This window comes from Trifolium pratense, linkage group LG2 (genome assembly GCF_020283565.1).
Source record: "Trifolium pratense cultivar HEN17-A07 linkage group LG2, ARS_RC_1.1, whole genome shotgun sequence".
In the NCBI taxonomy this organism is placed as follows: domain Eukaryota; kingdom Viridiplantae; phylum Streptophyta; class Magnoliopsida; order Fabales; family Fabaceae; genus Trifolium; species Trifolium pratense.
The window spans coordinates 40,244,612-40,259,110 of record NC_060060.1 but is presented as its reverse complement, the minus strand read 5'-3'; the positions used below and the strand labels follow the sequence as shown (position 1 = coordinate 40,259,110).

General features: G+C 32.0%; 3 protein-coding genes across 3 annotated transcripts; 2 read left to right on the top strand and 1 right to left on the bottom strand.

The window, feature by feature from the left end:
- Positions 1-303: 303 nt before the first annotated feature.
- LOC123904697 (ethylene-responsive transcription factor ERN1-like) lies at positions 304-1,275 on the top strand. The gene has a single exon (XM_045954326.1). It carries the CDS (start codon positions 304-306, stop codon positions 1,273-1,275), a length of 972 nt encoding a protein of 323 aa, XP_045810282.1.
- Positions 1,276-3,052: 1,777 nt separating this feature from the next.
- On the bottom strand, positions 3,053-4,909 carry LOC123911053. Its single transcript, XM_045962381.1, has one exon. The coding sequence runs from the start codon at positions 4,493-4,495 to the stop codon at positions 3,401-3,403; it is 1,095 nt and encodes a 364-aa protein (XP_045818337.1). The 5' UTR covers positions 4,496-4,909; the 3' UTR covers positions 3,053-3,400.
- A 1,965-nt stretch (positions 4,910-6,874) lies between these two features.
- Positions 6,875-11,890, top strand: LOC123911052. Its single transcript, XM_045962380.1, has 2 exons — positions 6,875-7,238; positions 11,060-11,890. Exons 1-2 carry the CDS (start codon positions 7,002-7,004, stop codon positions 11,684-11,686), a joined length of 864 nt encoding a protein of 287 aa, XP_045818336.1. The 5' UTR covers positions 6,875-7,001; the 3' UTR covers positions 11,687-11,890.
- Positions 11,891-14,499: the final 2,609 nt, after the last annotated feature.

Here is a 14,499-nt window from a genome sequence, read left to right as displayed (position 1 = left end):
TGCCTATGATTGTAGTGCATCAATTATGCAAGAGCAAGACAATACAAAAGATGACATTTCCTTCTCGATATCTCCACTGGAATGAAAGGGAAGTTCTGGACGGTTCTGAAGTTTGTTTTAAGGAAAAAACAAAATAGAGGAAATCCAACACAGAAGAAAAGGTAGCTACAAGCATTTATATTCCCCTAAAGATCTCACTCTCAACTGAAGAGCTTACACTAACCAATCATATAAATCTGTAAGCTCTCCCATGCTGCTGTGCACTATACCAAAAGCAAAAAAACACAAATTTTGAACTCAAAGATGGTGAACAAGAGAAATGTAAGAGAATGTGAAGGAGTGGAAAAGACCAGTGAAGAAAGAAACACAGAATGGAAACAGATAAGGGAAGAGGCGGCATCAGTAGCAGCTGCTCTACTTAGAGTTCGAAGAGCAAGAAAACGTTACATTGGTGTGAGACAGAGACCCTCAGGAAGATGGGTGGCTGAGATCAAAGACACCATACAGAACATTAGACTATGGTTGGGGACTTATGACACCGGCGAAGAGGCTGCTAGAGCTTATGATGAAGCTGCACGTTTGCTTCGTGGTGCAAACACCCGTACAAATTTCTTTCTTTGCAAATCTTCTCATTATGTTCCTTCTCTTCCTCCAAAGATTGCCAAAACCTTGCTTCTAAGGCTCAAAGCAAGAAACATTGCCTCTTCTTGTATTCCCACTAGTACTAGTACTACTACTTTTCCTACTAACCTCTATGATGATCAAGAAAACAAAGAACAACCTGAACCCCATTTTTTTCACCAAATAGAAGAAAACTTTATAGAAATTTATGATGGTGCTAGTTATGGTTCTTCTGACATAACTACTATTGACTGTGGTAGTGGGACTAGTGAAGAAAATGTTAACCAAGAGGGTAGCAGAGAGGATTTTAGATTGGGATATCATTGTGCTAACAGTGTTGATGATGGTGGAAACAACCAGATTGCAGAGTGTAATGTTGAATTTGAAAACTGTGATGTTGGAGTCATTGACTTCCAATTTCTGGATACTGTTGGATCATTAAGTCACTTTTACTCTTCTTCCCCATTTGAGATAGCAGAGGAGATGGTAGGGCCAATGGCAGACGAGAAATATGACGTGGATGATTCACTGTTACTTAGAGAAACATTTAGAATGAAGTATGAACGCAAATTCTCAGCTTGTCTTTACACCTTAATTGGGGTGTCCGAGTGTTTGAGGCTACAAGTTGGACCAGAAAATGGAAATGATTTCTAATATTTTTAGGATGGAAACTATGAAATATCTATTACCAGAATAACAATACCACAGAATGGGAATAAAATGAAGAAGCATATCAAATGGAAAGATTTATGACTTACTAACAGGAAGAACAGAATCTTCTTCCATTCATTTGGAGCTCTATTCGTGAATTTTACTCTGTTAAGTCAGAAAATAAAATTGAAATATCATAGGTTATTCTTTATAAATAAAGGATTGCATGTTCGCCCACATTCTTAAATTTCAATTTATATATAAAGCTAATGTGGTATCTCTAGATGTTATAATACCACCTTTCTTTCGGTAATATTTGGAAATAATTGAAAATTGCTGGTGTCAATCACATGAATCTTGACTTATTTTGGCTGAAGAAAAGTGGAAAAGAATGTGTTCTGTTCTATGAACTCCCTGAAAATAAGCATCTCTATGAGTGAAAAGTGACGGACACATTTAAGATAATGGATCTTCTACTACCAAGCAACAAAGTTTAGGTGCATATAATATTTGCCCAATACCATCAAATATTCATTAGTGGAAATATCATATATAAAAGAACCTTTCAAGATTAAAAGTTCAGCCATTTTTTGCTGAGGTTTAGTGCTTGTCCATGTTCAATCGGTTGAAACTTGAAAGAGCTCAAATTGGACAGCATTAGATTAACTCAACTGTGCTGGATCAATAGTTATGTTAGGTACAGAGCAATCCATATGTAAACCTAAACCTAGGATAAAAACCAATAAACTTTGTTATGTCCTCATCCAAGTTCATTTCTAATGTACACCAAACCTAGGATAAAAACCAAAATGAGTGCAGGCATAAATAAAAGCATTTCAAATGTGAAAAAGATGATGCAAAATACTATTATATGACAATAAAACCTTCAAAATTAGAATGGAATAGCCATGCCTGGCTTATGAAAGAATCCTCACTCTCGGTATTATTTAAGTATAGTACTACTAGTAGTGGATCAGCCATTGTAGTTAAGGAAGGATGCATCCTTTTATCCCTACATGTGACACTTTGATATAACATAAGCACAATTCTTCCTGAGGAAAATCAATACTGCAACTTTGGAAAAGTAAAATTTATAACACATTTAGATATGGATATAACATACACACAAGTCTTCCTGAGGAGAATCAATACTGCAACTAGGGGAAGTAGAATTTCCATTGCCACATTTGTTGGGCAGATACAGAAAGATCATTAAGTGCAAAAGGCAAAATCAGAAGTCGAATCCATTTGAGACTTTGACAGTAAGCTACATATAGATCTCTTTTAATGAAAATGAGCTCCTGCTTTTTACGAATCCAGTTTGTGCGCACCGATCAAAGATAAATGGCATTTATACTATAGAAATTATAAAACAAACTGTTTAAGCATCACTGTAATGTAAGCACTCCTCTATAGTAGGAGGAATGATAAATTACCATTATAAGACCTCATTGAAACTTGTGGCATGCCCTCCTAGTATTGGAAAACCCTTAAACTTTTTACTAGAACTCAAAAAAGATAAACTCTTAAACATTGGGAGATAATTGTAATAATGGAGGCAGTTAAAAGACACAAGTTAATAATAATACTAACCTAACACCTCTCTCAATTATTTCAGACTATTACTAATAAGCGTGTTAGTTAAAAAAATTAACAGTAGTTCATTACTAATGTTTATAATTAAAGATCAATTAAATACCAAATCTCCAGAGGTTACCCTACACAGCATTATGATAGAAACTTCAAAAACACTAGAAGTAACTGTAATATATTTCGCCAATGAACAATAAATGTGTGCTTTGATTCGGATTAATTTCTTCTGTTTGTTTACAAAAGTATTACCTTTGCCACTGACATAACAAGAAACTTAAAGCATCGATTACCCCGATTTTAAGTTTCTCCGTGTTTGTAAAGTAACTAAAAAAAGCAATATCCATGTATTGTGCACTATCTCATTAAGGCAAAAGCCATTTAAATCTATCCACTCCATATATAGCTTTTATATCCAATGCTCTGAAAGAAGTATGCAAAGTTCCTCAATGGCAACACAATTTGCTGGGAACAATCTTTACCACTTCCTCCTCGTCTTATTAGTTCAATCGGTATAATCAATATCATGCTGGAATTGTCATTGAATGCCCATTGTTTCAGCAGAAATTGCCATAGTTTCTAAAATTGAGTTGCCTTCACCGTTTGCGTTGTCCGTGTTAGAAGATCTACAACTGAAATAGAAAACTGCACTCATCATAGAATCTATAAGCACCACAAACGAATACATTATCACCAAGAGCAGACCTTCCCACATTCTTGAAGATCCATCACCGTAACTTAGTGTCTTTACTCTGTGCTCAAACAATCCCTCCACAAAGGCCATCCCAATCGTTGATCCAAGATATATTAGCAAACCGACCTGAGTCTGTCCCTTGATTATAATACTCGACCGCAGCATCGCCTGCGCTCCCGAAACATCCTCCAGCACCGAGATCACCAACGCAATGTTGCAAATGATTATGGCATTGGCAAAGATAACCGAGAAAACAAGCCCAACCATCAAAGCAGCATAGACAACAACATTAGGAGAAAACCCAAGAACAGCCAATGCACTGCAAAATGCAACAAGGAAAACACAGAACATAGTGATGCAACCAACTGTTATCGTACAAGCCCACATATACGTCGAAAGCATCTTCCTCCAAAACTTTGCAACAATGACACAAAACTTGGAAGCATCAAACTTTTTTCTAGAATAAGTACAATCAACAGAATAAACCACTGCAGTTTTGGACAATAACAACAATGTAGCATACAAAGGAAAACACATCGCAGAAGAGATAACCGTCTCAGCAAATCTTTGGCAAGATTGTTTGATGATTGATCTCAAGGGGAGACCACTAGTTTCAGCAACCAACATAAGCCTAATAGTGAGATTCTTCACAATAGATTCATCCACTAACACATTAGACAAAAGAACAGCAGAAACAGGACAAATAAGCAAAAAAGCGATTATCACAAAAGCCCATGAATTAAACCTAAGTATTCTTATAGTCTCTCTGAGAATATCCAAAGCATTCATTGATTGAACTTCATAATTGTGATCACCATAACGAACAATATCAGAAAGTTCTAATTCCAAAGTTTGTCGTAAACGAATTTCATCTGATCCCTCTTTTTTCAAATGATCTGACCTAATCCTAGGAGAACAACCTCCACTTGAAATCTCCATTTTCAGAAAACAACAGAAATCTAACTCAAGAACAAAATTTAATTATATCATTGGAAATTAATTATTTATTACTCCAAATTGAACGTGAAAATCTAGATCTGAAACATGTAGATTAAGCTAAGAAAGCTCGATAATATCATTGAAAAAAGGCATTGTTGTCGGCAATGGACATCGAATAGAGAAGAATTGAAGAAAGAAATTTAGGAGATACAGTGCTAAGGAGAAAATGGGTACCGAGAGAAGGAACTGTGAAAATAGGAGCAGAATGAAACATTGAAAGATGAACGCTAAATAGTGATTGAAATTGTTGTGTTGGAGAAGAAGAAGAAGAAGAAGAAGAAGAAGAAAGAAACAAAAATAATTCAGATTTGCATTGCACTGAAGCTGCCTACAGCTAAAGAATAATTTTTCACTTTTTCTTTTTTTAGTTTTACACATTCTTGATAAAATAGTAATAATTTATTTTTTTGTCAAAAAAAAAAAGTAATAATTTATTTTTTGGTAATTTTTTTTTGGTACAAATTTTTTGGTAATTTTTGTTTTTACCAAACAAAATAGTAGTAATAATTTTAAATTGTCTAAAATAAAATAATATCTATAAATTTCTTCTTTCCTATCATAATATAAATTAGTTTTTTTGTACAAATAAAAAAATCAACAAGAAAGAACAAAGTGAAATACTATGAATTATAGAATAAAAAATATAGAAAATAGACTTTAATATGTGGACTTCTTCGTTAAATTATAACCGTTTGTTTTGGTCTTCCAGACAGCTGATTTATTAGATACTAGAGGTCTTCCTGATTAGGGGTGATCGTATCCGAACCAATTCAAAAGTAAAACCGCAAATCGAACCAAACCAAACCGAAAACCGCAAAAACCGCATTTGGTTTGGATGTATTTGGATGGCTTTCTTACTGAACCGCAAACTGCAAAACCGCAAACCGCAAAAACCGCAAAAACCGCGGATAACCGCAAAAACCGCATTAAGTTACTATTATATATTTATATTCCAATATACATGCCCAATTATCAAGTCAGTCGACCAAATTAATCGAACTTCAAGTTGTTTTTATTTTTTGTACTGAAATTTTATTTTGGTGTTGTAATGTTATTTTAAATAAACAAATTTTATCGGTACCGTGATGTTATTTTGAAAATTCAATTTTTTTATATATTTAAAATTGTAAGTTATTATAATGTTATTTTGGATAAATAATTTTTGTTGGTACTACAATGTTATTTTGGAACTTCAATTTTTTTTTTATTTTTTTTATGCTTAAAATTGTTCGGTACAATCGTTATGTTTTAAACCGCACCAACCGAACCGATCCAAACCGCATTGGTTTGGTTTGGTTTGGATGACTTTTTAAAAATCAACCGAACCAAACCGAACCGCATGCATTTTTATCTCGCGGTTAGGATGACTTTTATGCTCAAAACCGAACCAAACCGCACCGCGATCACCCCTATTCCTGACCAACAATTTTGGATAATTACATAAAGGTTTAACTACACATTTGGTCTCTTACGTTTATTTTAGGTTTTAATTTGGTCCCTTACGTTTAAAAAGTATCAATTTGGTCTCTTACGTTTATTTTAAGTTTCAAGTTAGTCCTTTCCGTTAGTTTTGTCACTAACACCGTTTGAATAGTACACGTGTCAGCGTGTCCAAGTGCCACGTGTCAGTCCACGTATGCAAATTGACTGCCACATGTGACAAAATTGACGGAAAGGACCAACTTGAAATCTAAAATAAACGTACGAGACCAAATTGATACTTTTTAAACGTAAGGGGCCAAATTGAAACCTAAAATAAACGTAAGGAACCAAATGTATAGTTAAGCCTTACGGAAAAGTACATCATTTTTTAGTGATTATATTATTGTTATATGAGAAATGCTAAACAGTTTCTCTAACGTAATATATATAATCTTTAAAATAGCATATTTAATGATTTAGAATTTTTTTTTTATACTCGATACTTTTATTTTTGTTTCATTAAGTATTGGTCCAGAGTATGGGCGATTCTACTTGGGGGCAAGTCCGGACAGTTGTCCATGCTCTCGTCAACATTTTTGATATTTTTAAGGGTTAGTTTAGAACAAAGTTAAAATTTTTAGAAGTTAGTTTAGGATAAAATTGAGATTTTTTTTTGTTGAAAACTGAGATAAACTGAAATTTTTAAGAGTTAACTTAAAACAAAATTAAATTTTTTTGTTAGAATAAAATTTTGCCAAGAATTGATAAAATTTATGACTCCGCCACTAGTCTCGAGATACCCTTGTTTTATTATTACTAATGAGCTGGACTTTGGATATCATGTGGATGCACGGCTTCGTACAGATAGATATTATCATATCAAAAGGGAAAAAAAACATAAGGCTATCTCCCAAACGTCTATATATAGAGAGAGACCTTCTCCTACCCTTCAAATATTGATCCCACTACACCTGCATCTGCATCACTAATCTGATTCTGATCTTTCTCTTTCTAGCTTATACCAATGGCACAAAAAATTTGGGATGTTCTCTCTGAATCTAAACGCATAATACATGCTCAACCTCGTCACTACCTTACTCTCTCCCTCATCTTCCTCCTACCTGTCTCTTTCCTCTCCCTCCTCTACCAAATCATTTTAAAACAACTTCAACAACAACAACAACCTCCCGCTAACTCCACCACAATTATCTACGTGTCTCTCCTTTTCATAACTATCTCTTCCATTTTTACCTACGGCGCCATCATTGTTGTCGCGGATGGCTGAAATACAAATAACCGGAGGCGTGTAGTCACTGAACTAAGGAATTATCCGCAAGATATTGCGCAACTCCCCCAGAATACAACCGGTTCTTCTCGGTGATAAGCATACCGAGGCTATCAAGACACGAGAATGTCACAAGGTAGGTAACTCAGACACTTAGTGAAATTATTTTTCTATTTTTGTTCACAAGAATACCATAGCCATGGAAGTAAAGTTATTTTTCTTCTGTTTAAAAAACTGGTTGTAACACACTAATTCCCATTTTTATATTGTCAATGAATTAGTCATTATGTAAGCTATTTATTCTCAATTAAAACAATACTATCCCTATTAATTAGCATTAGAAAACGGTAAAAACAGTAAGCACAAGTAAATAGCTACAATTCATTTGAGTTAAAATAGCAATAAAAGAAAAACGTGTGATGCAATTTCACGACCAAGTCAAGCTAAAGCATAATTAAAATAAAACATGTGAAAATCAGTTGCCTTGCCCCTTTACTTATTATTCATTTAAAGAGTTACTCAAATTAAAATTAATTATATAGATCACAATAAAATGTAAAATAGATTTGGACTACAATAAACTTTTGAAATATTCAAAATTTCCAACAATCCCCCACATATTTCAAAAGTTTAAATTAAAGAATTATAAATTAGAATTGTTTTAAAACATTGGCTGAGTTACTTTTGAGTGTGATGCATCAAACTGGTGTAGCAAGCTATATGAACCAGTGCTAGAATGATAGACTTAACATACAGTGAAATTGGTGTAGCAAGCTATATGAACCAAAGACACTTGACGTGTGTTAGCGGTCTACCACCCGCATCACACCCCCACAATTCTCGTGTTACGCGGTGTTGCGCATTTAGGCCGTGCGCGTGTCTGGTTTTCATGAGTGCTCTAGAGACCCGCCACGGTCTCATGCAAGCGGCCCCACTTGACACTCATATAGGTGATTCCATCTAGTGTATGCTACAACCATACACCACCCATAAGGGCTTATGGTAATCATTAAAAGCCTTTAAAGCTTACCCCTCAAATTTATTTTTAATTTAGCACTTCTCATAGCCATTATCATAACACATAGGAAATGCACAAATTTTAGTGCTAACATAACTAACAAGTAACTTGTTTTTACCCATATGAACCTTCTTCATGGGATCTCCAATCACAAAGGTTGGGTTCCCATTACTTGTCGTTTTTCAGTGGCATAGTCCATTCCTATCAATTTTCTTCCCAGGGGTTAAGTCAACGGATCCGATCAATTCACACATATTGACTAAGACGTCTCAAAGTCAATTAATCTCATATTTCTTCAAGTTTACAAGATAAACTTGGTTTTCACAATAAGTTTATACAAGTCTACTTAGATGACTACTAAGCGACAACTTATTCATCAATAAAATAAATCTACTTATAGATTTACTCATCGGCTCGTATCTAATTTATATTATCACCATTGTATTATTATAATACAATGGCTTGTACACTTTAAATTATACCAACTTCAATGTATATTTCATGAGTTTCAAAACATCACATATACTTTTCATAAATTTCTCAAATCACAAAATTACTCATGCATACACATGTCATCACAAAATATTGCACAATACATACTTGTAGAGTCCCTTATTCGAGTTCACTTATCGAACTAATATTTTCAAGCAACTAACTTTCACATCAAATAAGTGCAATTCTAAATTAATTCTCCATTTTATTCAAGTCTACTTGAAAATGATTTCAAGCGACAAATCACATTGGAGAAATTAAATCCCATCAATGTATTGACTTTTATACAACCAAATTCATAAAACATCATTGTATTATTTTAATTTTAATACAATGGATAATCTACAATATGCAATGTAATATTTTATGGTATCTCTAATATATCTCATCAATTTTTCTTAATTAAGGAGCATTAGATTATAAGGGATATATACATTCAAAATATTTAAACTTCCTATAAAGCTTCTCAACATAATATACTTGCAATAGAATTATACTATTACACATCTACACGACATAAAGTATATCTAATTCATATTAGGTTCAGTTTCTCTAATTTCTTTAGTTAAGTGTTAGCATCACAGAGGTCACTCAATTATTTAGCTCAAAATAAATAAATTTAGTTTCTTCACTAAATTAGTAAGGATCCACAAAAATTGTAAACTGCATATTTGTATATCACGCCTAGAACTAAACAAAGCACAAAATATTGAAAAATCACACCAGCAGAGATTTGAAGGCAACCGTAATATCTATCATCCATATATTCTCAACATATAAATATCACATTCAGACATTAATATCCTTAAAATATATGGCACCATAACCGTGTCATACACTATTCAAATAGAAATTTGTCCATAAACTTACAGAACCTTGTAACATAACACTTATACATTTGTTTCATGAATGTGCACATCAAAAGAATCATCACAAACAAGCATATTTTATTTTATACATGTGTAGGTCTCAAATTCAATTACTATAAAAGATAACAAATCATTATAACATATAATCACAAAACCACACTAATTCATTTTGTGAACAACTCTAGCATCAATCACAATTTTTTTTCTTAAATTTTTAACCACAACGACCTTATGAGAAATCATTTGATAAGGAAAAATGTGAGAGCAACCTTAAGAAGGAGTCCGAGTAATAGCCTATTAATTACCTTCCATTTTATCTCAAAAGATTAACTCCATAGAGATAACTTAAATCTATAGTTTGACATTGAAACATTTTTCACATCATACATACAACAGCAACGTAATTATTCAAAATATGTTCAACCGAGCAATGAATTATCATCCAAAATCATTGAATTATCAAACTCAATTATACCATATAATCACCATATTTCTAGACAGTTTCAACAAAGTCACAAATTCAACATAAAAATTAATATTTGCAAGGTTTTAAGTTTAAAATATGTACCTGATCCCTTGTGGATGATTTCAAGGAAAAAATATAAACTTATGGAGAAGTCCATCACGCCATGCTCTATAGTTTCTTTAGTCAGCAAACCCCCACATTTTCGCATCATACAGAATTGAAATAAAATAAAGACAACTTCGTCAGAGTGCCCGCTAAATGCGGTAGAAGTGAAACCATCTACCATGTTGTCATCGTCAGAATCATCAGCCATAATTCCTTAGATTGTTGTCGCGGATGGCTGAAATACAAATAACCGGAGGCGTGTAGTCACTGAACTAAGGAATTATCCGCAAGATATTGCGCAACTCCCCCAGAATACAACCGGTTCTTCTCGGTGATAAGCATACCGAGGCTATCAAGACACGAGAATGTCACAAGGTAGGTAACTCAGACACTTAGTGAAATTATTTTTCTATTTTTGTTCACAAGAATACCATAGCCATGGAAGTAAAGTTATTTTTCTTCTGTTTAAAAAACTGGTTGTAACACACTAATTCCCATTTTTATATTGTCAATGAATTAGTCATTATGTAAGCTATTTATTCTCAATTAAAACAATACTATCCCTATTAATTAGCATTAGAAAACGGTAAAAACAGTAAGCACAAGTAAATAGCTACAATTCATTTGAGTTAAAATAGCAATAAAAGAAAAACGTGTGATGCAATTTCACGACCAAGTCAAGCTAAAGCATAATTAAAATAAAACATGTGAAAATCAGTTGCCTTGCCCCTTTACTTATTATTCATTTAAAGAGTTACTCAAATTAAAATTAATTATATAGATCACAATAAAATGTAAAATAGATTTGGACTACAATAAACTTTTGAAATATTCAAAATTTCCAACAATCATCACCATCACCTATAGCGTCTTCCACGCCTTCTTTAATCGACCTATCAAACTCAAAGAAGCCATCAAATCCATATCTACTTCTTTCTTCCCCCTCCTCGCCACCAACATCGTCATCTTCACCGTCATATTCTTTGTCTTTTTTCTCTTATTTCTTCTCTTTGGACTCGTCTTTTTTCTCATCACTTATCTAGGCCATGTCGACGTCCAAACAAACCCTTACTTCGTTGCGATATATTACATGGTTCTAATGCTTGTTTTACTCCCTCTTGTAATATATTTGGTAATTAACTTGAGTTTGGTGAAAACTATTGTGGTGGTTGAATCATGTTGGGGTTTCGAACCGTTGAAGAGAAGTTGGAAATTGGTGAAAGGAATGAAAATGTTGATTTTGTCGATCATTTTGTTATTTGGATTCTTGCAAGGGATATTGTCATGGATAAGTGGTTATAGTTGGGTACTGATATTCATCATTTCTCCTATACTTGCGATTCTATCGCTTTACAGTATCGCGGTTTATCCGGTGTTGTACATATACTGCAAGCAGAAACATGGGGAGCTTGCAGAGGTAGAATTTGGGGACAAAATTAAAGATGAGGCTAACTTGTCCTTAATTCCAGTTTAAAAATAGTTGATTTGTATTCTTCTGGTTCCCCACAATTAAGATTAGAAAGTGACTAGAACTACTTGATATTAAAACTCGTAGTGAAATAAATAAATAAATTGTCTGTTATTCATTTTAATTTTTGTAATGTCTCCAATTTAAATCTTGCAATGTCTCCAACTTTGTAATAAATAAATAAATTATTAGTTTGTTAAATTTATTAAATTAACCCCGCATATCAATCTCCTTCGTTTTAAAATATAAATAAAAATTAACCAGTAAAAAATTATGTATTTGGTGTAAAATTTAGATTAGATACATTAAATTTTGTTGACTTATTTATTTGTACCTATATTATATTTTAGAACAGTGGGAGTAGTACTCCATTTGTCTCAAATTATAAGGAAAAAACTCCATTTTTTTTCTTCAAATTATAAGAGAAAAATCATTTTCAAGAATGTTTTTTTTCTTCTTAATCTCATAAAATTAAATGCAAATTGCATTTAATTTTCTATCTCTCCCTTTTCTCAATAAACAACAATCAATAAAAATTATTTTTACATTTTTCCATACAACTTATTTCAAGGAAAACCACCAAAACATATTTCAAATTATCATATTTTACTTTTTCTTAATAAGTGTGATTTTTTTTTTCCTTAGAATTTGAGATGGATGGAGTATATTTGAAGAGTTTATATATCTCTCCTAAATATATTTTTCATAGGTCAAGCATAAATCACTTACGACACACCTGTATATTTTATTTTTTATTATGTCAATTGTCACACATATTAATTATATGCAAAACAAACCATTCTAGCCAAGAGTTGGTCATGCATTGATCAATTTTGGCGGCCATAATACATGTCAAACTAGTGAATAATTTCTCTATTATAGTAGTAATGACTTTTTCAATAATGATCTTTTATATAACGACACAACTTCAATAATTGATTCTGTAAATACCTTTACAAAAATGTTATATTCAAATCAGGACTTTCTACGAAATTTTGGATGCCCTGCCCAAATTATAAATTTGATGTCCTATTTTTTTTATAAGTATAGAATTTTACTTTTTTTGCCAAATTTGTTTTAGAGTTTATGCTTGTCTTAAAATATATATACATGCACGCATACACGCTAAAAAACTAATAATTTTGATGCTCCTAAAAGGTTGGTGTCCTGCTCAACCGCCTCCCCGAATATCCTCCGAAACCCCTTTATTTTACTCAACCATCTTTAATCATTTTATGATACTCTTAATTTTTGTAATTGATAATTATGTTTTTATCTATTTTCCATTCAATTTTTCATTTCCGTTTTCAGAATATTGTTAAGTGTCTTTCTAAATGGGAGGGTTAATCTTTTATAAATTTATATAAAATTACTATTATTTTCTTTTATCTTTTATATTATTTCAATAAACCAAAATTTTGAAGGTCTCACCTAATAAAAGTTTAAAAGTATTACATTGAAAATGAAAAGTATAAGGAGAAGCATATATTTGCACAGGTGGAATTTGGGAAGGAAAAGAATGGGGCTAGCTTTCTATTAATTAAATAACAATAGATGATTAATTAATTTAATTAATTCTTCATCCAAGTTGTGTTTATTTTTCAACTTTGAGCTCTATTAATTATTGGTTTGTTCAAGTCTTCAACTTTATGACCCAAAAAAAAAAAATTATGATCAATTAATGATACTTTTTTTTTTTACTAAAAATATGAATTCATTCAATTAAAAGTACATCGATCATTACAAAGATTGCTAAAAACTAAAAAAAGTGAATCTACAAACAATTTTGCAGCACATAGGTTAATAGCATACAACGACATCATGAAAATGCCTACAAATATGACAAAATAAAAGTAACCGAAATTTTTATACTTTCGGATCTACAACGCTGACGTCCAAGTTATCATCAGATCTGTAATAAATTGAGATATGTCAATTTGAATCAACGAAATATCATACTATGTGTGGATAATCATTTATTTAAATGAAAAAGAAAGAAAAAACTATTTAGATTTATTGAAAAAAATGATATAGGTAGTCTATATTTAGTGTATATATAAATCAACAAAAAAAAAATCAATCTAAATGGATCTTTAATAGATATACATTTTGCGTCAAACTTCTAAAAATTAAAATAAAGAGGTCCGAATACCCAACAAAAAAGATAAAGACTAAAGATTAAATAAAATAAAATGGACAAAGACTAAGCTTTAAAGAAAATGTCTTGTAATTCCTTTCTATGTTCCGTATAAAATTGACCTATATAAATATTGGTTCATATTGAACCACTTTTTTCCTACCACTAGATTTAATCATCCCACATAATCTTATCATGATCCATTTGTACCTTATCTAACCCATCAATCAACACTATGATTCTGTTCGGTAAAAAATAGCAGATAACTGATAAGCTAGCTTATAGCAAATAAGATAGTTGATTGAATTTGTAATATTTGGTAAAATTAGCGGTTGAACTAGCTTATAAGTATGAAATGACATAAAAAAAAGTACGTTAATATTTAATTTTTTTCAAGGAAGATAATAGGGGTAAAATTGGAAAAAATGATGATAAACTATAAGTTATAAACTCATAAACAACTTGAAATAGCGTTTAAAAAATAATTTATAAACTAGTAAAATAAGCTATAAGCTCTTTTTTAAAAACTGTTACCAAACACTAAAAGTTATAAGCTAAGAGCTAGTTTTTTTACCTTCCCAAAAAGAGCCTATCTCTCTAATCTCTCTTTCAAGTTTTTTTCTTTTTCACTCTCTATATCTCATAAACCACCACAACCTCTTCTCCTAGCTCTCTCTCAACT

What these genes read in the sequence shown, in the direction of transcription:
- LOC123904697 (XM_045954326.1), top strand. Translation starts at nt 304, where the DNA reads ATGGTGAACAAGAGAAATGTAAGAGAATGTGAAGGAGTGGAAAAGACC.
- LOC123911053 (XM_045962381.1), bottom strand. Translation starts at nt 4,495, where the DNA reads ATGGAGATTTCAAGTGGAGGTTGTTCTCCTAGGATTAGGTCAGATCAT.
- LOC123911052 (XM_045962380.1), top strand. Translation starts at nt 7,002, where the DNA reads ATGGCACAAAAAATTTGGGATGTTCTCTCTGAATCTAAACGCATAATA. An exon ending in CCATTTTTACCTACGGCGCC is followed by an intron (nt 7,239 to 11,059) that starts ATCATTGTTGTC and finishes AAATTTCCAACA; the next exon opens with ATCATCACCATCACCTATAG.